At 37.4% G+C, this 25,452-nt stretch overlaps 2 protein-coding genes across 2 annotated transcripts in view; both read right to left on the bottom strand.

Moving 5' to 3' along the window:
• Positions 1-269: 269 nt before the first annotated feature.
• Positions 270-8,204, bottom strand: gorasp2 (golgi reassembly stacking protein 2). The gene is made up of 10 exons (XM_036571489.1): positions 8,077-8,204; positions 7,064-7,144; positions 6,532-6,735; positions 5,864-5,950; positions 5,568-5,698; positions 5,348-5,480; positions 3,716-3,839; positions 3,312-3,398; positions 3,060-3,191; positions 270-1,357 (listed from the first exon to the last, which is right to left on the bottom strand). Exons 1-10 carry the CDS (start codon positions 8,137-8,139, stop codon positions 1,047-1,049), a joined length of 1,353 nt encoding a protein of 450 aa, XP_036427382.1. The 5' UTR covers positions 8,140-8,204; the 3' UTR covers positions 270-1,046.
• A 5,705-nt stretch (positions 8,205-13,909) lies between these two features.
• Positions 13,910-25,452, bottom strand: part of gad1b (glutamate decarboxylase 1b) — a 31,518-nt gene continuing 19,975 nt past the window's right edge. The window contains exons 7-17 of the mRNA XM_036571485.1: positions 22,790-22,902; positions 22,338-22,453; positions 21,817-21,896; positions 21,402-21,456; positions 19,363-19,479; positions 18,361-18,425; positions 18,160-18,238; positions 17,830-17,979; positions 16,992-17,099; positions 15,536-15,625; positions 13,910-14,715 (exon numbers count right to left, since the gene is read on the bottom strand). Of these exons, the coding sequence (XP_036427378.1) occupies positions 14,542-14,715; positions 15,536-15,625; positions 16,992-17,099; positions 17,830-17,979; positions 18,160-18,238; positions 18,361-18,425; positions 19,363-19,479; positions 21,402-21,456; positions 21,817-21,896; positions 22,338-22,453; positions 22,790-22,902 (1,147 nt within the window). The 3' untranslated portion in view covers positions 13,910-14,541. The remainder of the gene's footprint in view (positions 14,716-15,535; positions 15,626-16,991; positions 17,100-17,829; positions 17,980-18,159; positions 18,239-18,360; positions 18,426-19,362; positions 19,480-21,401; positions 21,457-21,816; positions 21,897-22,337; positions 22,454-22,789; positions 22,903-25,452) is intronic.

Genomic DNA, 25,452 nt, shown 5'->3' with positions numbered 1-25,452 from the left:
AGCAGATGTCAGAAAAAATGAATATTGTGAGACATGGTGTATCATGAAAATTTCCTGAAGCATCACAGTATTACATTTTTGCCATATTGCCCAACTCTAAAATGGATGATTTCTTCTTACGAAGCCATACTACCCTTTTTTGCATGATGCAAATGTGTTGACAGTATAAAAAACCTTTTGTTACACTGTAATTGAATCATTACTGCAGCCCTATTATAGTTCATACACACAACAATTTCACATTTTCAAGCATAACAGGCACATGGCACTACTGTAAAACCTCATGTACTTTATTGCTTGTGTGTGTTCTTTACAACCTTAAATTTGCACAAGCTCACGACTTTCCCCACAGTTTCCCTCACAGCTCTACAGCAGGTGCATGTATGTGTGTGCGTATCAGCAAATCTGATCAGCAGAGAGGTCTCACTGAGAGGGAGAGGATGCACACATACACACAACATACTCTCAAAGCCCACTCAATCTTCATGGAGAGGTGTGCAGTGAAAGTCAAAGAAAAAAACATGCAGCAAAAACAATCAAGAGGAGAAAAAAATAAAAGCATCAGATACAATCATTACATCTATTAGAAATAACAGAATTTAATTATATTTTTCTAACAAGTCCAAACTGATTACGTGAAAAAAAGAGCAGAAAACAAATGAAGGAACGCATAAAGAAAGCAATGAAAGAGGGAAAATGATGCAGGGGAAAGGAAGGAAAAAGTGAGGAAAAAATAGGAAAAAAACAAAAAAAGTAACGGCTCCATCGCTCTATTACAGCATTCATTTGTCTGTCCATCCTCATCCTCCCCATGAGCTGGCTCTCTGGACTCAGAGTGGCCACGCAGCAGTGTTGTGTGATTTATTTATATGTTTCTACCCACTGGATCATTTTTAGACTGAATAAATACATTTGAGAGAGACAGGGGAAAGAGATAGAAATGTACAGAAAGAAAGAGAGAGAGAGAGAGAGATAATATATATATAAAGAGAGAAAGACAGAGTGAAAGAGATCCATTTCTAGGATGCAGCCGAAATGCCTGGTTGTTATGATGACTCCGGGGTAGCTTGTGCGCTGACCTCTGTTGTGTCCTGCGAGGTCATCTCTGTGGCAATGAGCGTCTCCGTGGGTGGGCCAGTGACCGCGGGGGTAGGTGTGGCATCCAGAATGAGTGCTGGGGTCTGGTTGGCCGTCAGGGAGACGGTTGCTGGGGTGACGGGTGGGACGAGATCAGAGGGCAGAGACACTCCAGGCATTGTGGACAGAGTGGAAGGCAAAACACTGGGCATGGGTAGAGGAGCCATTCCAGGCAGGTTTAGAGGGGGGAGGGAAGCGAGAGGAGCCAGGGATGGCAGACCTGCACAGACAAACATATATGGATTAATGCATGGACAATATTCAGGAATTCAAACATGCCTGGAATGATGAACAGAGCTGTAAAAGTTTCTATAATGACTGAGAACGCTGTACAACATTTAAAATAAAATCATTTATAATAAGAATAATATCCAGAATTAACATGTAATAAAGTACAATTAAATTAATTTTAAGTGTATTTTTTGTGTATTATTTTCATTTAATAAATTCTTAAAATACTTCAAATATTGAATAAAACACCTAAAAATGCATTCATTATTAATTTTTAATATTTAAATCCACACTGGTTAATGCTGTTCAGACATTAACCCAGAGACACATTACCATAACACATTAACAGCACTATTTTATTTAAATTTTTATGAGACCATTCAAACCATCCAGAGTCCCACTATAAGGATCAGCTGCTTGCATGCTGCTATGACTGCATGACAGACTTTTCATTCAAATACAGCTTTTAAAAATTCCACTGGGTCCACTGAGGGCTCTTTAGAAAACAAAAGCTATTTTCTGCTACTGCAATTCTGTGACTTAGTTAATCTCCAAAGTACATCAAGTGTGAAGTACCGATTACTAGCAGAGCACCCCGCTGATGCCAGCAGTATCATTAATTCTGCATACTATGCTGGACAAGACCAACAATAAAAGTGGAAATCTACAGTTTTCCTTTGAACAAGATGTAATGTAGTGGTATGAGTTTGAGAGGCTGCTCGGGGTTGAAGCTATTCACTGAATATGATATATACAGTCTGGTTGGAACATGCAGCCACTGAACAGGCAGATCATGTTGAGGGTAATGTGCATTCCAACATGATGAAAATAATGTTACTGAATTGTTGAAAATAATAACACACATTTTGACGATTATGTCCATTCACACAGCTATAACACAATGTGCTGCTTGTCAAATAAAAAAAAATAAAAAAAATTGTGTCAAATTTGTGCAAAAAAGTCAAATAAGATTAACCATGATTTACTACATAAATATAATAATCACGATTCATTATTTTGACAGCTCTTAAAATAAAAATTAAAATGACAAAAAAAACCAAACTTTTGAATGGCAGTTTATCTACAGCAAGTACTGTAAGTGTGATAAGGTCTAAACCACCATGCAGCAAGCGGTACTCTATTCTATGAGCTAACCACACCTAATTCAGCTAATCAATTCCTTATGGAGCGTGTGCAGATGTGTTGGTTCAGGGTTGGCATTAAACTCTTCAGGGCTGAGCATACAGTCATGTGCAGATGTTTGAATAACCCCGGCCAAATAACACGTTCTGTTATTCGCTCTGGGAAAATAAGTTAACACATCCCCTACAGGAAACAAACTTACATATGCAAATTTTAGTGCATATTTTTTATTTCTTTGCTAAGATTAGCATATTCGGGAAAAAAAAACAAAAAAAAACGTACACTTCAAAATATGCCATAACTTTTACACAGCCCCCACTCATATGTTACATTAAGCACATAAACAGTAACTGTGCATTAAAATGTGCAGAAGTGTGTTCTCTATAGAAGATGCTGATTTTTACAGTAAAAATTAGTTAACAAGATATGTATTTTGACTAGAGGCACCAACATTTTGCATACAACTGTATATGAAAACCAATACAATAGAACTCAATGTCAAAACCACCAAGCTAACAGAAAAAAATAGACCGGAGTATGAGTAGTACCTGTAGTAGAGGGAGGCAGGCCTGCTAATGATACAGCACTGAGGTCTGGTAAGGGGATGTTGAGGTTGGGGAGGTTAGGAAGGTTAGGAAGGTTGGGCAGTGGAGGAAGGCCAGCAGGCAACGGCATTAGCCCTGAAACAAAAAACAAGGTTTACCTGAAGATTCCAAATGAGAATCCACTGTATCCACTGTGTGTGACCGCTTATTACAGTAAGTAGGGGATCTCAGAATGATGGGATGTGCGTTTGTTACCTGGTAGCGTAGTGCTGGGGTTGACCGAAGGTAGAGTGCCCAGGGCAGGAGTGACCTGAGTGGGCAGCAAGGGGACTGTGGGCACACCTGAAACAACACAGAAGCCATGCTCATATCAAAATGTGTGGTTATGATGAATCATGAGCAAAGTGAGCTTAGGCAAAAGGCCTTTGAAATATATCATAGTGGGTGTCATGCAATGTACATTTCAAAATGTAACTTAACGCTGCAACTAACAATTATTTCTATAATGAATTCTAATAACTAACTGTTATTCAATTTGAGAATTTCATCAGATTTTTTTTTTCTTTTATAATGCAATAAAGCAAAAGCAATCAGAATGACCACAATGTGTACATACAGTAACCATGTATGTGTGATTAAAAGCCCAGACGAGGCAGTACCTGTGTGTAGCTCAGCAGGTATGGATGGAGCAGCTGAGCTGAGTGATAGGCTGGAGAGGCTATCCTCAAGTCCAGTGGGTGCAGGCTGCGAGACTGGAGACGGGGTTACTGCAGAAAGCTGAACCTGAACCAAAAATCAATTTACAGTGAGTGTGGATCTGTAAAAACAAAGTTTTAGTCCCAAAGACAACTTTTTTGGTCTCAAAGAATGACCTACAGAATAAAGCTGGCTAAACATTTCCATTATTTAAATTCATAACAATGTCAGTACTGAGTTACGTATAGTCCACCAACCAAAAACTTCCAGCAAACAGCATCCTATGGCCAGAAAATTACCCGATGAAGGACCAGAGGATGACAAACACAAACTCCACAGCAACAGATGACCTATTGTCTGTAACTTTACATCTAACAAGATGATAATGCAACTGACACGTAATCCAATACGTAAAAAGTGACAAGACGATGATGGGAAACTGACGCACAACTAGACAAGACTAATTTACTGTTAAACACCTTGCTAAATATGCTGTGAAACTGTGGTTCACATTCTTTTAAGAAATGTGTCATTTACAAAAGTGAGAACGAGAGAAAAAGAGAGAGCGAGAGAGAGATAGAGAGAAGCTTGTTAAGAAGCTGCCTGTTAGTTTAGCTACCCCATGGCTCTTCTTCTCTTCTTTTTACCTTACGTTAAGTTTAGCTTGAGTGCATGTAACAGAAAATAAATACCAACATCACTCACTGCAGTAAACCAAGTAAGCTAAAGTCACCAGGTATTACCCTGAAGCAGCTAGCTCTACCCTGGAACTTTTAAAAGTACAAAGCTACTATGATCCTCGTCTACAGCCAGAAAACAGTATCACAAAACGGTAACAAATAACATTACACAATATGTACACAATGTTTTATTTACTTTCATTGTCAAAACATGGGGTTATTATGGGGCCTTAAAAAGCCATTAGGCTTAAGTAGAGTAAATTTTCCACTGTCTCTGCTGTGCATTTTCCAGAGTCTGATTTACTGTCTAAGAAAGTACTCGCATAATCAATAGCTGAATAAAATGACTCTGCTCTTTTTTATGTAGAGCATGTTTGCACGGCTTTAGAAATCAGAAATGCAGCCTGAGGTTTCTCCAGCAGGGGGCACAATACTAGCACAACAGTCGTCATGAATCTACACCAGAAGAAGTTAATGAATGCATGTTTGCAGTAACATCTATTAAATTGACAGGTGACAGTTTTCTAATGATGTTGATTAAAAAATTAATATATGGTTTTATTAAAGACTTTCATTAAACCTTCAAAAAAAAGCATATAAACTAAAAACCACAATTGAAAGTAGGTCAAAGCTGCAGTAGACAGCGTGTACTGGTTTGTTCGGAGGGGGAAATATAATTGATACCAATTCTTTAAATAGAAAATATCATGCTAATTATTTTTAGATTTTCTTAATGTCCAGTTCTAAGTGGACATTAAGCATACACAGTTTTTAGATAATCCAGCAGCACTGCTGTGTCCAATACACTTCTACCAGTGCAACACAGACAAACAAATTCTGCAGAGAAACAGATGGACTACAATCTGTAATCATCTGTTTACCTGATGAGATTATATATAAAAAATTATATAATACCTCAGTGAAGCCATCCTTCAGTGGGCTGGCTGGTTCACTGGGAGCGCGTCCAGGGAAGCTGATCTTCTTTCCCTCCTCAAAAGGCCGCGTAGGGATCCTGTGCAGGTAACCATAACCAATACCACAGCCCAAACTGGAAAGACACACAAAAAACACTGCAATGTACACACAACCAAACATGAACACAAGAACACCTAGAGTGTCGAAGTCAGACACCCACCTGCCCTCTCCTCCCCAGGCGCTGTTGGGAGTTATAACAACTTCTCTGCAGCTGTCAGTGTCTGTGTTGTAAACGTAGAGTTTCAGTCCTTTGCCCTCATGGGTTTCTATCAACGAGAACAAGTCCTCTGACTATAGGGAGAAAAGAGACACACTTCAGTTAGGCACAGTTAATACCTGTTACTTGTTTATTTGTAATGAGAAAATAAAATCTATATGCAACTTTCAAAGATAGCTTTTGGTTTTTCTCTATGCAACAGAGAAATACAATTTAAGAGGGAGAAAAAACTGAATTACCTCATTCATAACAGTGTCTGCCCCGATGATGTAGTCTGTGTACGGCCTCAGTCCTGCGAGGGCGGCTGGAGAATTCGGCTCAACTTCCTACAAGACAGAGAAAGACAGATAAAGAGAATGTAAACGTGGTCTAAGACAACAGAGCTGGTTTCAAGAATAGACAGGTTTTTTTTAAACCCTGTCTTTGTTGATTTGATGGCCTGACAAACTGGTTTTTAGTCCAATTAACTCATGCACCACTCTCTGAAATGCTCAACCCAAGATTACCATGCTTGCTTTAAACAATTTAAACCAAAAAATTGACACAATTTTCCTTCTTCATTATGTAGGTTATCAGACAAGACATGTTTGGTGTCTCTACTGTGCTATGAGCCTAACGTAGCTAACAAGTAATGGAAACGTATACCACCAATTAGCATCATCTTAACTGCGTGCCAAAATCATATTGGATAAAAAATATGTTGAGTGGTTGAGTAATCCCTAACAGACTTGCTTGTGTGGTTTTGAGACTTCAAATGGCAGCTACTGCTCTCCATTATTACCAAACATGTTCTGGCTGTTCGACTACATTTGGGGTAAGGGGGAAAATTGTGCAAAGTAGACTTTCTTCTGAAATATCCCTTCAAGGTGCTTCAAAGAAACAGAAAGATAATCTATCACATACTCACCAGTACATGCCAAACATTCTCATTGGCCCCCTCAAAGCTGCAGAAACGGATGCTGACTCCAAGAAGGCCTTGGCCGCCCCACATATTGCTCGGAGTAACTGTGGATTCCCGCAGCTCCAGGGTCTTACTGCTGTACACCAGCATCTTCACCGGCTTCTCCACGTTAGCCTTCAGCAAGTCTTTTAGGGTGTCATTGTCCTTGTTCTAAGATATAAATTCAAAAGTTAGTCAGTCAATTTCTCAGACCCAGATTAAGACTAATCCAAGACTAAAAAGATTCCAGTGGTGATTTATCATTAGTATTGAGATTTAACCCAAGACTATTTTTAATCCATATTCAGGAAACTGGCCCTTAAGCCCTTTTACATGTCCATTAAAAGGTGTAGCTCAACCAAATATGTAGATTCAGACTTTAACTCCTTCAAGCAGTATGTCTACCTCTTACTGCAAGAGCCAAAGAAAAGCTGAGGTTTTACTAAAGATTAGTGACTGATAGGGGCTTGACAGTTGGGTGTGAGTGCAGTCAACATACCAGTCTGGTATTATTGATGGACACAATGAAGTCAAAGAAAGGCTCCAGTCCCGCCCGGTGTCCAGGGGAGTTCTCCTGTACCTGCACCACAGACACACAACTCCAGTTAGACTAAAGACACATTCTGATTTAATTTACTCTGCAATTATGGAGCTGTAAGGAATATACAGCAGCTTCAAAATACATTTAATTCAAACAAAACAAATCATTTAAAATATCTCTACCACTTCTGATTAAACACATCCAATACCCAGACTGAAGATTTGCAGCTATGAGGTTACACACCCTTTACCAGAAGTATTTAAACAACTGCCCTGCAGGTCCGGGTTACTACTGATGTAACACCCTCCCCTACCTGGGAGTCAGGTGTGTAGCCAAACAGGTACATTAACGATTCAATTGACTACACATAATTACAAATACTAGAGATATATTTGGAATTGAGGATTAGATTTAAATACTTTAGCCCTCAGGACAAAAACTGGCTTGACCAAATTTAACCAATACCTCCAGCAAAGCCTAATCACGCTCTCTAAACTAAAGACTCGTTAATACATGGAAGCTAAATCTCGCCAAAACGAACATTTAACACACTTTTTAGTTCATGCCTAGCTTTACACGATTCCGAAGCAACAGCACTCTGAGTAATGCATCACATCAATCAGTGTCCGAGAGCACGGAGCTAAACTGTAGCGTTAGCAGCACATGACTCCAGACTCCATGTTCTGCTTTATTAAACCGAGACTACTTATTCCATTTATACAGTTTGTGAAGCGTCTAATTACACCATAACTCCGTTTTAAACCAAAACGCACAGATTTGTTTGGAAAAAGACTGCTTTTAGCCGCGTTAGCATCCAGGCCGCGGTGCTAAAGCTTCGGACTCGATTTCGTCGTTTAGCCGCCGCTGGTAAGCTCAAACGCGGCCGCAGGTTGCTCTGGCGCGGCCCGGTCGGCCAGCTACAGCTCCGGATTTACACACGTTAAAAAGCCCGTCAAGTGTTAAAATCCTACCCGGAGTACGTGGTAGCCCTCCGAGCCCCCACCGGGGATCTCCACGCTCTGAGAGCCCCCCATACCGAGAACCGTGAACTGTCCGACCCGAACCGGAGCGACACGTCGGTAGTAGCAATGCCTGAATCATTAACGAATCGGTTCATTAGCGCCGCTTCATTTCAATGGTTCGGTCGAACCGAATCACAAGTCCAGAGAATGTGCTACGAAGACGACTCGTAAGAAGAAGAATAGTGTTTATGATGGTTAATCTTTATGTTTTATATTATACAGTGTCTTTCTCAAACCTAAGTTGTGTTTACCACCGAATAAAGAGAAACAAAGCATATGTACACAAAGGTAGAGGAAAGAGAGCAATTTAGCAACGCTGAAAATATTTAGTTGAATTAAAAAAAAATAGTTGTTCAAAGTTTTATGTGTATATACATTTTAACAACAGATAATGTCCCAATGTAGCTTCATAAAATGTATAGCAATACCATATATTACATTAAATTATCTGAGATCAGCTTTGTCTTTATTCTGTGTTTAGCTTTATCTCATTGCTGGTTGCTGGAATAAAAAAATATGTTGGTGAAGCATTCTTCAATTCAATAATACAAAATCTATTGAGCATTTATCTATTCTATTTAATTTGTGAATCATTTATTCACCGAATCACATGTTCGATTCGTTGAATCAGACAGTTCGAAAGAACCGGTGCGTTACACTGAATCGACACTCAGCGTTAACACGTCGGTTGAGCTGCAAGTTGGCGCATGCGCAGTTCGCTCCGTGTGACGTGGCAGCATGGAGAAAATTAACCGGTTAATTTATTTATTTGTTCATTTATTTTTTAATCCCGATAATTTATTCCTGGCACAATATTATTATGGGGCTCTCGTTCGACTGGAGGAGATGGATGTATAACTGTGATTTCTAAAAACGTCATCGCTACTGTGGTTTATAGACACAAATGAAGTGCTGCCCCCTTCTGGTGGTAACGTTTTTGGAGAACAGCGGAAAGCTAATGATAACGGCATTCATACACCATTGAGACCATCGTGGCATCAACAGAAGAAGTATTCAGTATTTAGAAAAAAAATAAACCACAACTTACATACATAGACATTTCTGTACATGTAATTAATGTGTACATTTATAAATTGTACCATATAATTTTAGGACATTCTTACTGCATATTTATTTTTAAGTTTAAAAGAATCTGTATTTATGTATTTTTTTTTAATCGGAAAAAAATATATATTTTTTATAGGATATAAAGCTAATGCTTCTTTTACAAACCTTTTTCCAAAAAGTTTGGGTCTCTGTGCAAAATGTAAATAAAAACAGAATTAATGTGCAATGATGTGCAAATCACTTCAACTCTATATTTAATTGAAAATAGTACAAAGAGAACAAATTAAATGTTAAAACTGAGAGATTTTATTGCTTTTTGAAAAATATATTCCCATTTTGAAAAAGGTTGGAACAGGAGCAACAAAAGACTGGTAAAGTTGTGTAATGCTAAAACACCTGGTGGAACATCTTACAACTAATTAGGATAATTGGCAACAGATCAGTAAGATGATTAAGTATAAAAAGAGCATCCTAGAATGTCTGGGTCTTTCAGAAGTAAAGATGATTAGGGGTTCACCACTCGGTGAAAGACTGCGCAGACAAATAGTGCAACAATTCTAGAATAATGTTTCTCAACTTAAAAGAACTTGGGCATTCATCATCTGTAGAGCATAACATCACTAAAAGATTTGAAGAATCTGAAGAAATCTCTATATGCAAGGGACAAGGCCAAAAATCAATATTGGCTGGCCATGATCTTTGGGTCTTCAAGTGGCACTGCATTAAAAACAAACACAATTCTGCAGTGGAAATCACTGCATGGGCTCAGAAACACTTCTGAAAACCACTGTCTATGAAAACAGTTCAGTGCTGCATCCATAAATGTGAGTTAAAACTCTATTATGCAAAGAGGAAAGCATATATAAACAGGATCCAGAAACCCACTGCCTTCTCTGGGCCCGAGCTCATTTAAGGTGGACTGAGGTGAAGTGGAAAAGTGTCCTGTGGTCTGATGAATCAACATTTCTAATTCTTTTTGGAAATCATGGACACTGCATCTTCTGGGCTAAAGACCACCTGACTTGTTATCAGTGCACAGTTCAAAAGCTAGTATCTGTGATGGTATAGGGGTGCATAAGTGCACATTGCATGGGTGACTGGCACATCTGTGAAGGCACCATTGACCCTTAAAAAAAAGAAAGAAAGAAAGAAAGAAAGAAAGAAAGAAAGATAGAAAGACAATAATAATAAACAAACAACAATAAATAAATAAACTTAAAGACAAACTGCACTCTATTACTTTTCAAAATTCATTTAATAATAAAAGATCGCTTCATATCTTTGTACTGTGATAAAAGGAAACTGTTTTATCTGGTCTGCAAAGGAATTTTTCATGTGTTTACTTATGCATTTCTCTGACATTATGAATGTTTTACCAAAAAAAACAAGTAATTGTCCCTTGGTTGTCTGGTAAGACCTGGATTACTATTAGTAACAGAACCATATGCTGCTAGAGTTCTAGAAGTTGTTCAGTATTATGTACAGAATTTGATCTAATTTGGTCATGTTACGTTAAGCCAGATTTGTATTTGTCTGACAAGAAAAATGTGATAAAACTGGCATGTAGAGGCCTGCTTTCATCTGATTCCTACTAATCATGCAGGACAGATAGATCCTCAACAATAAGTATGTAATTCCATGTACATCTGTTTGCTGGAGGCATTCAGTCAATAAAATGATTGTTCTATTCTGGTCACAGAACAATGGATCTGTTTTGTCTCTTGGTCTCTTGGCATCACCTTGAGTTGACCTTTTGCAGTCTACCTAGGTCAGTTTTTTTCCCAGCTCCAGTTTTGTGGTCCACCTGCACTGCACAGCATCATGCTTTATTTATTTTTTGTTTTTTCATAATATTTGTTCCCATACAGAAGAAGCACAGATTTATTTATTTATTTATTTAAATGATAATCAGTTTTGTTCAGCTTCATGTTTACTGCTAAATTACATCATAAGTTGATTATCAAGTCCTTCTGTGGCTAAATCAGGTGTATGTATTGTATCATTTACCACAACGGAAGAAGACAAAGCTTATTCACAAATTACTGTGTATTATTAACAGGCTGAAGTTGGCCCCAGCTACACCGCACATGAAGTGAACTTACTCCAACAGTTCGCTCTAACTCAGACTTACTCAACCTTGTCTGTCACCATCACAACATCATTGAAAAGAAAATAAAAGAATGAGAAAAAATAATTTCTTGCTGGTTTGATCTTCAGGAAGTTCAGATGATGCGATTTCCTGTTAAATATGTGACCTCCAGAATATTCTAGATGCATCATTGGAGTGAATGTGGTCAGGTAACAGGGCTGAGTGAATGTTGAGAGACACAACTCAAATGTTCATTTGGCATGACTGTACACACTTTTAGTTGGTTCTTCAAGCATTCTTTAGTAAGGTATAGAACCATGCGTTCTATATAAAAACATTTACTTGTAGAAATGGTTCTTTGCATGGTGAAATGGTTCTTCAGATTGATGGAGAATGTGTTGTATACAGTTCTATGTAGCACCAAAAATGGTTCTTCTGTTGTTACAATGTCAAGCGTATAACAATGGAAGGATAATTTTTAGTGTTATATAGAACCCTTTTCAAAATGGTCCTATACAGAATCACATACAACACATTATCCAGCAATCTGAAGAGCCATTTCATCATGTTTATAAAAGAACATTCTATTATGTGTTGCCTCAACAACATCCCCAAAACATCCCCAGAATGTTTAGGGAAAATCATTTTACCTTTGTTAACATATCACATCACAGGAACATTTTATAAAAAATATTCTGCCTTCTCAGGCCTCGATAACATCCAGAAAACATTTTTGGAATGTTGTGGTGAGAATATTCTTTGATTGTTTTCATGTAACGCTGAGCAAATGTTTTATAAAAGAACATTCTTTAATGTGTTACCTCAACAACATGCCCAAAACATCCCCAGAAAGTTTAGGGCAAAACGTTTTACCTTTGTTAAAATATGACATTACAGGAACGTTTTATAAAAAACATTCTGCCATCTCAGGCCACCATTTCCAAATGTTGCACTGAGAATGTTCTTCCTTTGTTATCATGTAACATAATCTGTGGTCCTGACAACATCCTCAAAACGTCCTCTGAATGTTGCAGTTAAAAACGTTATGTCTTAGTCAACATTTAAGGAATATTATTTGAAATGAGAAACATCCTTAAAGTGTTCTTTGAACATTAGATCAAAAGGTTTTCCTTAAAACTTTATTAGCACTTGTAGGTAACGTTAGCCAAAGTAGTGGGAATGTTCCCTGCTAGCTGGGAAAGCATAAAACGTGTGTTTTTAAGTGTGTAGGTAAAATGCAGTACCTAGCTTGCTAGAAAACATTCAATAGGTGGGCTTTTAATAAAACCCAATCTTCACAAAGACTGTGTAATTCATAATATAATATAAAATAATAATATTCTAGTAAGAAAATAAAGTGAAAATAAGGTACAAACAGAGTTATGATGGGTTTGTTTTAATACTTTATTTGCACTGTACAGTTGACAGTAACAGTGTTGACATGGCATGTTTTGCATGTTAAAGTGCCGACCTTCGCCAGGAGCGTTTCTCTCCCCACATTCATTCACCATTTACAGTCTGTCCATTCAAAAAGTCGCAACGACACAAAATTAAGCTCTGTGCTCCACTGAGCACTACGGAAGCCGTTTCATCCTGATAACAGTATTAAACAGTAAAGAGAAAGACACTGTGCAAACCAACAGTAAGGATTCAAATGGTGCAGAATTTCACAGTTGCTGTGTAGAAGTTTTATATACAATAATAAAACATTACTACGTTTAATTTAGTCACTTTAACACAACCTTTCCTAAAGATCATATTTCCCTGCCTTTCTTCTAATTTGTGCTTTTTTTCTACATGGAGAAGTGGCAGAGATTTAAATAGCTTGCATTGATAACCAGTTATCATTTACAGAAAAATTATTCATTTCACACTGTTAATTGATGCAATTGCTTTAAAACATTCAGTCAAAGTTACACACAACATCACAGATTCACAACACACTGATTGCACTGAGGTCAAGGGCCTGAACAATACACACACATACTCACAGTAAATATATGTCATATATATTTATATAGAAGTGTTTTTATATACTTTATGTACCAGCTTATCTCAAAGAATACTATAATAGAAAGTGTTCAGTGTAACATGTGCGACAATAGTTCTCTGTCTTTGGCTCACAAATTCACTATTAGACCACAAATGTGTTTGATTACATAAAATGTGTTTTGAATACCAATAAGATGCATTACAAATAAAATAAATACTGCATTCTTAAACACTCTGTGTGTCACAACATAAATAAAGGTTTTCGTTTATATACTTATGCCATTGTCATAGAGCATTTCGACTGGAAATTAAAGACGTTTTCACCTCACAAAGGTGCTGATTTAAACACTGTTTTTTTACAGGACCTACAACAAGGTAAGTTCTAAAAACACAACGCTGGAATGTGGATCTTAGCACAACCACAAACCCCACATATACACAGGGAGGAATTCGGACTTTATTAAAAGGGTGGCGCGCCTTGCTTGTCTTAGTGGTGTATTTACAACTAAAGCACCATAAATGTCTTACGTATATCATAATATATAGCTTTGTATATATGCTTTAGTGTATATATATATATATATATATATATATATATATATATATATATATATATATATATATATATATATATCTGAATGGCATGGCATTAAAACACAGCACTGTAATTGACCTATCCATGTTTGGGATTCTTTTATAGCTACAGTTGCTAGGCTAAACAGGTTTGCATAATGTTGGCAAAAATACCATTTAATCTAATGAGAACCTTCAGCACACAATTTGTTTTTGTCAAAATATGTAAGTTTGTTCAGCATTATTACTTTTAATGTTCATTTTGCATGTGTATGAAAGGTCATGCTCTTACGACAGACTGTGTGTAGTTTTTTGTAGTGTAACTAAGACTTTTAGGGATAAACATCTGTTGAAAATGCTAAACAGAAGGTTCACTGGCTTTCTCATTAGGTTGAAGAGGAAATCTGTTAGTGTTCTCTAAATCTTGACCAACCTGGCAACACTCACTAGTAAAAACGCATTAGTGGGCAGAGCATGGAGAAGTCAATTACTGGTGGGCTTTGTGTGAAGAGAATTTTCTGTACACGCTAAAAATCCAACAGCACAATGAAGGAAATTACTACTGATGGGACAGAAAATAACGGATAAACACACTACAGCTAAACACAATATCATCAGACGTTACACACGTTTTGACTCATTAGGTGGAAAATGGTGCTGCAGTATCTTCCTCTTTCCAGGTGAGGGCACAATCACAGGTCATGTCCCAGCCTCTCAATTTCATCGATTAGGAAATCAATGTCGGACCTGGTGGCGGCGTGGTTGGAGATCACCATTCGGAAGAAGTTGACTTTGTCTCCCTGTGGCTGGTAGCCCACCATGGTGGTGCCAGACTCCATCATCATTGCTTTTATCTTTGGTGCCACCTGGAGGGGGAAAAGTTCAATTCAATGGAATTCAGTTCAGCTATATTTGTATAGAACTGTAGTCCTGGAGCAACCTTGTTCTCCACTAGATTTGTTCATTAGCTGATTAATTTATTTGAGCATGTATTAGAGCATGGTTCTATTTAGAACCATGAACACTCAAAGAATGCTTTACATGATTAAATGGTTCTTTGCATTGTGAAAGAGTTCTTCAGATTTATGAAGAATGTGTAAATGGTTCTATACAGAACCTTTCTGAAAAGGGATCTATATAGCACCAAAAAGGGTTCTTCTATTGTAACAAGCCTGACATTGTAACAATAGAAGAACCCTTTTCAAAAAAGATTCTATACAGAATCATATACAGCACATGCACCATCAATCTGAAAAACGATTTCACCAGAAGAACCTGTGCCTTAAAATTAAACAGGCTGTTTTTGGTGCTATGCCTTTAAGATCAATATATGTAAATGAGCTCCCTTCTCATTGCAACCCCTGTACTGTATCTCATTCAAAAAATCAGCTTGGGCTGAAACACTATGTATAACTTCAGTGTGAATGGGTGGGGCTAAACTGCTTTAGGTTGAATAGGTAGATATATATTAATATGCTGATTTTCACGACATCACAAAAACAGTGATTTCAAAACAGGCTGTTTTTGCAGCTTAGTTTATACATATGGACTGTATAGACTGGGAAGTGAATGGTACATTTTTGAAGCTTTAACAATGTTACTACATTACAGGAGAGAAAGTTTTCCATATGAGCCCTTTAAACTCTAATATGGTTTGTTATTGTTTATTATGGGCTGGTACATTACCTTGTGCAGTCTCTCTCTTCGCTCCTCTCCATCTGGCATGTTCCTCATACTCGGTGGAATGTACCAAAAGCAGACATTAGTGTGCTGAGGCTAGAGACAGAGAAAGAGAGAAGAAAGGAGGGGAGAGTTCAAAGAGAGTGGTAAACACAGAGAAATGGAGTAGAAAGAGAACAAGAACAATAGAGAATGAGGGAGATTAACAGAGTGGTAAAGAAAAAGAGATGTGGCCAAAAGAAGTAAAAAGAAAAGGACGGAGATTGTAATAGCATAAAAGAAACAGAGAGTAAGAGAGAGGCCGGTAGAAAAAAATAATGTGTTATAGTAAAAAGAGAAAGACAAGAGTACAACACAGAGAGTGTAAAGGAATGGAAAAGAAACAGAAAGAGAGAGCAAGAGAGGTGCAGTGAAGAGAAGGAGAAAACAAATGGAAAGAGGCCACAGAGTTTGAAACAGCATAATCCCCAGCAGGGGGCACCAGTGTTATTCGCAAAATGCCAGTGGGGCCGCAGGTTTTCATTCAAACCAAGCAGGAGTACACTCATTTACAGCGTGTGAAACACTGTATTCAGCAGAGGCAGACTGAGTGATTCTGGGGCTCAAAGATGGGAATGGGGCCCCCTGGATGTACATTTTTAAATTAGTTGGGACTCTGAACTCCCAAGTTGCCCAGCCATCTACACTGCAAAAATGTTGTGTTGGCAAGTGAAATCATCTTAAATAAAGTTGATACATCCAATATTTCTCATTTTGCATTTGCTGTAAAAATATTCTGAGATGATTTAACTATTTCTAGACATTCTTTGCTTAAGCAATTATATTAAGTGAAATTATTTCACAACATTGGGAGAAAATTTGGCTTATTTATGGCTTATTAATGTCTTGTTCATACCAGTCTGTCTTTAGAGAGTTGTGTCACCACGCAACAACATGGAACAATCTATTATAACTATGGGTGTGTCTGCATTGCAATTACTAATAAATAATCGCTGCAATTGCAAATAACATCTACTTTTAAAATGTTGTAGGTTATTTAACATTAAAGCATATAGTATATGTAATTTGTATGTTCATGGGGCCCATGGCTCATGGGGGCCCTAGGCAGCTGTCTACTTTTGCCTAGTGCAAAGTCAGCCCTTGCTATTTGGGGGTCCCTGCTAGCTGGCTACTCCAGCATTGGCTGGCTGCTAACTTAAATCCCAGATCTCTTATGACCCCCTATATTTTGCACCTTGCTCATATAACTAATCAGTTGTTGGAAAACTGAGAGCACCTGATTAAACAGGTGGAATCAGGTGTGCTGCTGCTCGGCTAGAATGAAAACCTGAAGCCACACCAGCCCTTTCTGGATGAGATTTGTGACCCCAGGCCTATAGTACATTACACCCCATTTAGAATAATAGAAATAGGTTTAAAGATGGAAAGATAAAAACAGGATGTGCATGTTTATATACATTACCTCTCCTTGGAAGACCATTTCATAACCTGGGCGATTTTTGATTTTGTTGTACAGATATTCGGAAAGCTCCAGGCATCTGTCTATGTGCTGCTCAAACCCCACTGTACCCTGTGTGTGAATTATCAACAAGTATTAGTATCACTTACACACACTAGCGATACAAAAAAGCAAGACACACAGTGCACATGTGCATTTAGACTGGCTCTGAGAATAAATAATAAATAAATAAATACTGGCTTTGAGTTAAATAATGCAGAAATTGTGAAAAATTGGTGGAGCCTATCAGCCATTTCCCTTTGTTTTCACCAAAACATTCTGTATGTTATTGCTTCACAAAACAGTATTTGTGAAACAATAACATGGACTGTGAGCGCATATTTGACGCTGCATCTTCTAACTCATGTACATCTGATTCTGAGAGCTGAAATAATGTTATTCTATTGATAAATATGAGCTCATGCCTCTGTTAGGCCACTGTGTCTGCTGTTAATCTTAAAGAAAGTTTCTTAACAACATGCCTTTGAGACATTACCACAAATTTACATTTAGTTTTAAAAGGCAGAAAATTAAACTCAAATCTGACTGCCAGTTGCCTAAACTTTCACAAATTAAGCAGAATATGTTATCAGCTGCACTTGTCTCTGCTTATTTATATATAAGGATTAAGGGTAGAAAACAATAGAATTTTATTAAGTACAATGGCACAACAAAGATCTTCAATTTGGTTCAAATTTTAAAAGTGAGTCTATTTAAGAGCAGGAATGGCTAGAACTGCAGCACCATAACAGGTTAGAAACTGTAAATGTAAAGCAGGTTAGAAACAATCACTGTATCCCACCTTGGCTTTCCACATGAGCCAGAATTTGAAGATGTCCACATGTCGGCCACACTGGATGGCTTTATCTCCAGTGTCGTACGTAACATCGTACTGTTTATCTGGCTGGAACAGGTATCCGGCACACATGGAGTTACAGCCCTGCAGAATGCCCTGAGAAAACACAGATCACCAGCTGAGCTGACTTTTAGGACAAGGCAATACAAAGATCTAAAAAAGGATATATATATATATATATATATATATATATATATAGGATTTGCCTTACTGAAGCAGTAACTGAATAGAAAACCACCATCAAGATAAATTCAAATGAAATCATGTAACTCTTACCTTCTCTCTGACCAGAATGGCCGAACACTGGAGCGGGACGCCCATCATCTTGTGTGGGTTCCATGTGACTGAGTTTGCTCTGTAAGAGTCGATAAGAATCACTGTATCTTTAAACGGTGTCATTACCTCAGCTCCTCAGCTCATATATGCACATGTAGTCAATCACTGGTGATTACAGTTAAAGTCTACAGCACACTCTACCTCTCAACGCCACTCAGCTTGTGACGATGTTTCCTTGACATCAACAGGCCACCGCCCCATGCACCCTAAAGATACACACCATGCACAGTCAGACAGATACGCACAAAGACACAAGCGATAACGCTAGTTATACTTTCTGATTTTTGTGTATTAAAATCAAAAATTGTTTCAAAATGGTAAAATAAATAAATAAAAAAAAAATTCAACAAATGCTGTCCCACTTTTTCATGTAACTACTTAAACACAAAGAGTTTTAGTCCATAGGCAAAGTCTTAATTTAGCCACACCCCTGCATTTTAGAGCAGTAAGTGAGACTGCATTCCTGTCCATCATGGTCACATGGTAAAAAGTTAGATCCCATTGTTTTGAAACAGATGTCTAAAAATCAGTGTGTCACATTAAGAATTGTCAGTACTGAAACACACATTTTCTGCAATTAAGTATAACATTTTCTGTGTTTTTATGAGAAATATTATGAATTTATGTGTGTACAACTGTTCAAATACTTTTAAAGCTGTGTTTTCTAGTCATGTATGATCTAGCATTTTTGAGTTAATGGTCAAAATTAACTACGACTGTCACTAAAACAGTCTCTACCAAAACATTTGGTAAAATTCTGGTAGTTACATTTTTGTTTTCATACAGACCAAGTGGAATGTTCAATCATTTGCTTTAATAAAATAAACATAATTAAGGTATAGGGTCACTCAAAGTAAAAGGATTTTAGTCTAAAATGTAAGTTAGAAAAAAGTCTAGAATGTGTTTTCACCGCTGACATTGAACCAGTCTGATAGAATAAATCATATCAAAGCTTCCATTACTTATTAGCCTAATAGCTCCCGTACAACGCTAAAGATGCAAACCTCAAACATGTCTTTATCTTGGTTGATCAACTACATTTAGAGTAAGGACAGAATTGTATAACTCTGATTTCTTAATAAGCTATCACTTTAATACATTATGCTGCATTTTTCATTAATGAGTATCTAAAAAAACACTTACATCCACGTGCAGCCAGAGGTTGTACTTCTCGCAGATATCGGCAATGTCATTGATAGGGTCAAACGCTCCATATACTGTGGTACCGGCTGTTGCGTTCACAAAGAGCGGCACATAACCCTATAGAGCACACACACAAAAAAAATCAGAACATATAAACTGATGTGGGTGCCAATAAATTGGCTTGGCTAAGTGAATCCTAGTGAAACTATAAGGGTGCATAACTACAGAACTTCATAAGCTTCATTAGCTTTATAATAACTATTAAATATTGTGTAGTATGATATGTAGTACTGAATTAGCGATTGGGATGGAAATGGCTAATTTTTTCTTGAAACACAAAATCTGCAATTGGCCAATTTATTGTTTTTATTTTGGCAGATCTGTGTTGCAATTTCATGACATAAGTAACATGAGTCATGTCAGTGCACTCCTGCTGTATTTGGATTAGGCCTGGGCAACAGGGCCATGTAATTGAATATCATCAGTAACTGACATGTAATTCATTGATGATGCTTATAAGACGATAATCATTGTGTTGGGAAACTGACAGAGAAATAGAGAGCACTAATTCGCCATTAAATAGCTTGCTAAATATGTTGGGAAATATGTTCCTTTATATAAATGTTCCTTTAAGAAGTGTGCAGTCACATGCCCCACAAAAAGTCAGATTTTTTCTGTTTACAAGAGAAAGAGAGGCTTGTTAAGAAGCTGCCTGTTAATTCTCTCTGCTACCTCTACTTGCATTGTAATGCTAGTTTTACCTACCTCATGGCTCCCCCCTTTTACTTATTTTTCTTTACGTTAAGTTTAGCTTGAGTACATGGAACTGAAAATAAATGCTGAAGTGCATTAGAACTTCAACTTGCTTCAGTGTGATTCTCTGCAATAAAATAATTAAGTGGCTGGGTGTTACTCTAGAGCAGCTAGCTACCTTGGAAATTTTAGAAGTAGAAAGTTCCTCTCATCCCCTCTACAGCCAGGAATCAGGATCAGAAAAAGGTAACAAATAATATTAAGTAATATGTACACATAATGTTTTATACACTTTTACTGTTAAAACATGGGGCTATTATGGGGTCTTTAAGAGCTGCTAGGCTACAGTAAAGTGTTCCAGTGGTTTAGATTAGTTAAATTATGAAAACTGTGAAAATATAATACTACATGGTTTTCCAACAGCATCTATAGCTGAACTCCAGAGTCTGCTATCACAAATCCACAATAACAATGGGAATCACCTAATTTTTAATATGTAAATATTAATCGTAGTATGTAACCGAGTAGCCTGCTTTGTAAGTGGGTAAAGGGAAGGGTCTGCATAATCCTAGTCCAGCAGGCCTAACCTCAACCTAGTTATCATTAACTGATATTCTAATACTCTTTAATAGCCTATTATCTGTTTATTTTATCTAAGACTGGATTTTAAACATGCCGACTATTATGAGTATTTGCCAGGTGTTTTCAGACATAATTGTTGAAAACAGCACTTTTATGAGCCTCTTTTGCTGCTTTTAGCACATAGTGCTATCAACTATTGGTTAAGACTACTAGAACCAACTTAGCTAACTCACAAAGTGACTGATGTCTAGCTAATGCTAAAGCTTTAGCTTTGAGGACACTGTATGGTAAGGTGCAAACTCGTCATGTTCAATATGATTACTTTTTGAATTCCATTATTTATAGTATTTAAAATATGAACTGAATATTTTTTCTTTTCCTAAAAAATGTGGGCATAATAAGCACATGTTGGGCATAATATGCACTTGTGGACCACTGGGTTAAGGGCTCATTTATTAGACTAGTATGGCACTTTATTGATGTAGTGAATGAAGCTAGGTTACTGAGTGCTAATCCATCCCTCAGTTTAAGACGGGCCCATTATGCTGCTTTATTGATCCCCTGAGCTCCATTAGAGTGAGCCATAACCTCGCTCACTCACAACAAACTGCTCTCAGGACTGATTTCTTTACAATGGACAGATTCTGGGCCTTCAGTTGCTTTACAGTCAGACAGGAATCTGAGAGTTTGTGTCTGAAGCTCACCTTCTGTTTAGCATCGATGATCTTGGCCTCCAGGTCAGCAGGTATGACCCGTCCTCTAAAACACAATAGATCAAATCAGCCATACCAGCAAAGACACATGTCTTATTATTAAGTATTAAGTATTATTTTTACAAGTTGGAATTTAGGGGTTAGGGTTTGGGACAGATACATTCCAGTGGACAGAACCCTATAAATTATGATTTTGTATATATTTAGCCTATCACTATCTATCTCAGTTAATGCCTTCCTTGGGTTTAACTAGATCATAACATAATCCTTGTAAATATCTTGTAACCTTGTAAATATTACAATACTTATATAATTCAGTACAGTAGAATGGTCCATATATGGTGGAGCACAAGCTCATAAAGTGGCCAGTGAGTTAAAGAACAAGGTACTGTACTTATTCTGTTACCTCTCATCTGTGCTGAGCAGGATGACGTTTTCTTTACCAAAGCCCAGAGCAGCTCCAGCTTTGGTGATCGAATAGTGGCTCTAAAAAAAAGTGGACAAAAATTGCAAAACGACATGGAAAATGGAAAACGATTTACCTCTTAAACTTAGAATTCCATTATTAACCTCAAATGATTACCCTGGAATTTCTCAACCTAATCTCAATCGCATACTGATGATTACCATGGACAATATCTGTAATTCATGAAAGAACAGAAAATCTGCTGATCACTGACTGTACACTACAAATGTGCCAGATAGAGATTACACTGTTAACCACTGGAATATTTTATTATTCACTAAATATTACCTGACTGATGACGGTTATGTAGATGTGCATGAATAATTAAAGTGTGGACTGTCTACAGTGTGAAATATAGAGCAAATTTAGACAGAATTCAGCAGTGCTAGCTCTTAACATCAGCTTCTCAATAGTTTGCAAGTGGAAAAACAAGCAGGGGCTGATTGAGGAGGTTTACTTACATGTTCTGATGTAAAAAGAATGAGACGTGGTGCAGCTGACATGCCTTTGGTTTTGACCTCAGGGAAATACTTATACCGAGCAATCATCACACTGTACATGTTTGATATGGCGCCACCTGTGTGGAAGAATTTATATTAGAAATTACATTGCTGGAGTTACTCCCATAGCACCTTTGCCCATGTATAGCAACACCAAGCTATAGGGTTATTGTACATTTGTACGGCCATTTAAATTTCACATTTTTTGGATGTACAGTTGTGTGCAAAATTTATATATATTTTATGCTTATATTGAAATGCATAAACAATTACTGTCTTTCAGTCTTCTGCCGTAACTTATTTGATGTAATATATGTTATTCATGAGAAACTAGCGCATGTATCCAGAGCACTATTTTTCCTTCAGGTTTGGGGTTCTGTGTGAGGTGCAGCGTTTCAGACAGGTGACTTTACCTGGTGAGAAAAGTCCATCTCCCTCTCCGTTAGGCCAGCCAATAATCTCTCTCATTTTCTTCAGTGTCAGCTGCTCCATCAGCACAAACACAGGAGCAATCTCATAGGTGAACCTGAGAGAGAACGATAGAATTGAGAAGAAGAGTAAGAGAGAATTCAGGGAAAACTGTGAAAAGTGAATGGATTTTGGCAGCAGCAAATCTGTCTTGTCACGGCTGTATGACTCATTAGCCCAGCAGTCCACATGATATTTTGCCAGCGAGCACCATTGTAACCTCGTCCTCTAGGCAAAGAGGTTTTTATCATTAATTAATATTGTCTTTAACAGCCTCTCTGTGGAGACCAGTCCAGTCCAGACAATAAATACACATACTAATGTCTCAGTTAAGATTTAGTTACAACTTTGGACTAATGCAAAATAGAAAGCAATGGATTGACACTGACTGTCGATTAAAGTTAAAATATTGATTAGCCAGGCATAGTGGGATGGATGCACATCTCCCAGTAAATAATAACTATCAAGTATTCAGCCAAGCCATAGTATAAATAATATTTTATATAAAGAAATCAGTTCGAAGGGGCCTGATGCAGCTGATAAAATTGATAATAGTATTATCTTTGTTGTTTAGGTGCTTTGCTTACGTTTGTCAATATTTATGTTAATCTTAATAGTATTTTTTTGTCAAGATTCTATAGAAACTCTTCTTCTCAATAAATATTGTTTGTTTATATCTCATTCTGTTCTGTATAGGTCTTAGACTGACAGGTGGAGCAAACTGTTTTAAAGGAGGGAGGATTGTAGGTGGAGCACTCCGGTATCAGGTGTGACTGTGTGGCAATTGCAATTGGTTTACATGGCTCATAGGTTAAGTAGGGGATCCCCTGTGTAGAATTTTGCTTAGGGCCCCAGGGAGGTCAGGACATGCTCTGGTTGTGAAACTTTCCTCAGGTAAACAGGTGAACAGGTAAGAGGTATTAATTTAATTGATTACCATATAATTAACGGGGTATAAAAGGTACATATGTAAAATGCTGAGTCTCCACCTTTTTTTGCAAAAAACTGTGTGAGAAAGTAGTCCAACTGTTTAAGAACAATGTTTCTCAACGCATGATTGCAAGGAAAAAAGGGATGTCACCACAGTCCGTAACATTATTAAAAGATTCCCCCAAGATTAAAAGAGACCCTGGACATGTTGAGCAGCTGAAGTGGTATATCAAGAAAGAATTGGAAAAAATCCCACTTTCACAACTGCAACAACTGGTGTCCGCAGTTCCCAAACGATTACTGAGTGGTAGTGAACATGATATGAAGTGGTGAACATGCCCCTGTCTCAACCTTTTTGGAACATGATTTAGGTATCAAATTTAGAATAAGTGTAGATGTACAAAAAAAGTTGATCCAGTAGATATATTGTCTTTGTAGTGTTTTCAGTTGAGTACAGGTCAAAAAGCATTTGCAAATCATTGCTGTCTGTTTTTATTGATATTTTTCCTGCTGTCTCAACGTTTTTGGAATTAGGTTTTTTGGAACTGCTGAACGTAGCGTTTTGTGAGGCTGTGTTGCTAATGTTTAGAAGCCAAAAGCATACCATTAACTGTTTTTATCTGATATCGTGTTGAGCCCTATTGCTGGTCTGATGCCATTTGTGTTCAATAAATTGTTTTTATTTAAAATATTGACTGAACAATATTGCTGTAAATGCAGCTCTTCTGCTGATTCTCACTTGAATAATATATGGCTCCCTAAAATAAAGAAAGTGAAATGATGATTTGAAGACAATTACTACAGTTGCATGGCTGCAATATGCAATATTTGGCTTCCTAGCAGTAGTGTTAGCTATCTGGTTTGTCTCTGCATTCACCGGCTAACTTTCAAAAATCCTCCCAAGCAATTGTAGTTTTTCAATACTCATTTTCATCTTCATTATACACTATCAAAAAAGGGTTTTCTTAGTCTTTAAACCAGAAAATCTCACTCTAGAGACTACTGTGGCACTACTGTAAAGATGCAAGTAAATATGTTTACAACAGATGTAGCCACAGTGAACCCCTTTTATTTTGGCCAGAGCATCCCTTTAACTATTCAATGTGAAACAGTTACATTCCCACCTGCCTCTTTTCCATCTAACATTATCCCATGATCCCACTTTTATTGGTGGCGCATTTGTATGTGTTTGTGAAGTGGTACATTCTTCTCTTGTTCTACCGATTTTCACAATCATCCATGTACATTTTCAGTCCTTCCTGCAGCTCCTGCTAATCTTGAATTCAGCTAGAGTTTGAGATAAAATTGACACGGATGCTAGTGTAAAAGCTCTTCTGTGACTTGCATTTTAGCAGAAACAAATCAAAAGAAATTTTGATGCAAAAATTGACAATATAACGAAAAAGGGAATTACGTTTTACAAAATGTCTGTATTCTTAAATCTTAAAGAGGTAAACTAAGTGATTCCGAGTGGTTGGATGAAAAGTGTGTCACTCTAGAGAAAATAATTCACAGGCAGATTCTGTTCACAGTGGTGGTGATAGGACCCAAACGGCCAAAGCATTTAATGCCTCCCACACATAAAGTTATAATGTGAAATGATTACAAACGCATTTCCTAATGCCCAAATAGTTGTTTACGACTGATTTGAGGTGAGCTTTTGGCCTGAATCATATTT

The sequence above is a fragment of the Colossoma macropomum genome, unplaced genomic scaffold (genome assembly GCF_904425465.1).
Source record: "Colossoma macropomum unplaced genomic scaffold, Colossoma_macropomum, whole genome shotgun sequence".
NCBI classification, from domain to species: Eukaryota; Metazoa; Chordata; class Actinopteri; order Characiformes; family Serrasalmidae; genus Colossoma; species Colossoma macropomum.
This window is presented reverse-complemented; position numbering and strand designations above follow the sequence as displayed.

Excerpts from the sequence above, each read along its gene's own strand:
- gorasp2 (XM_036571489.1), bottom strand. The coding sequence starts at position 8,139 with ATGGGGGGCTCTCAGAGCGTGGAGATCCCCGGTGGGGGCTCGGAGGGC. Across the intron at positions 7,145-8,076 it reads AGGGCTACCACGTACTCCGG|GTACAGGAGAACTCCCCTGG; the intron begins GTAGGATTTTAA and ends TCTGTGGTGCAG. Across the intron at positions 6,736-7,063 it reads CCATCAATAATACCAGACTG|AACAAGGACAATGACACCCT; the intron begins GTATGTTGACTG and ends TTTATATCTTAG.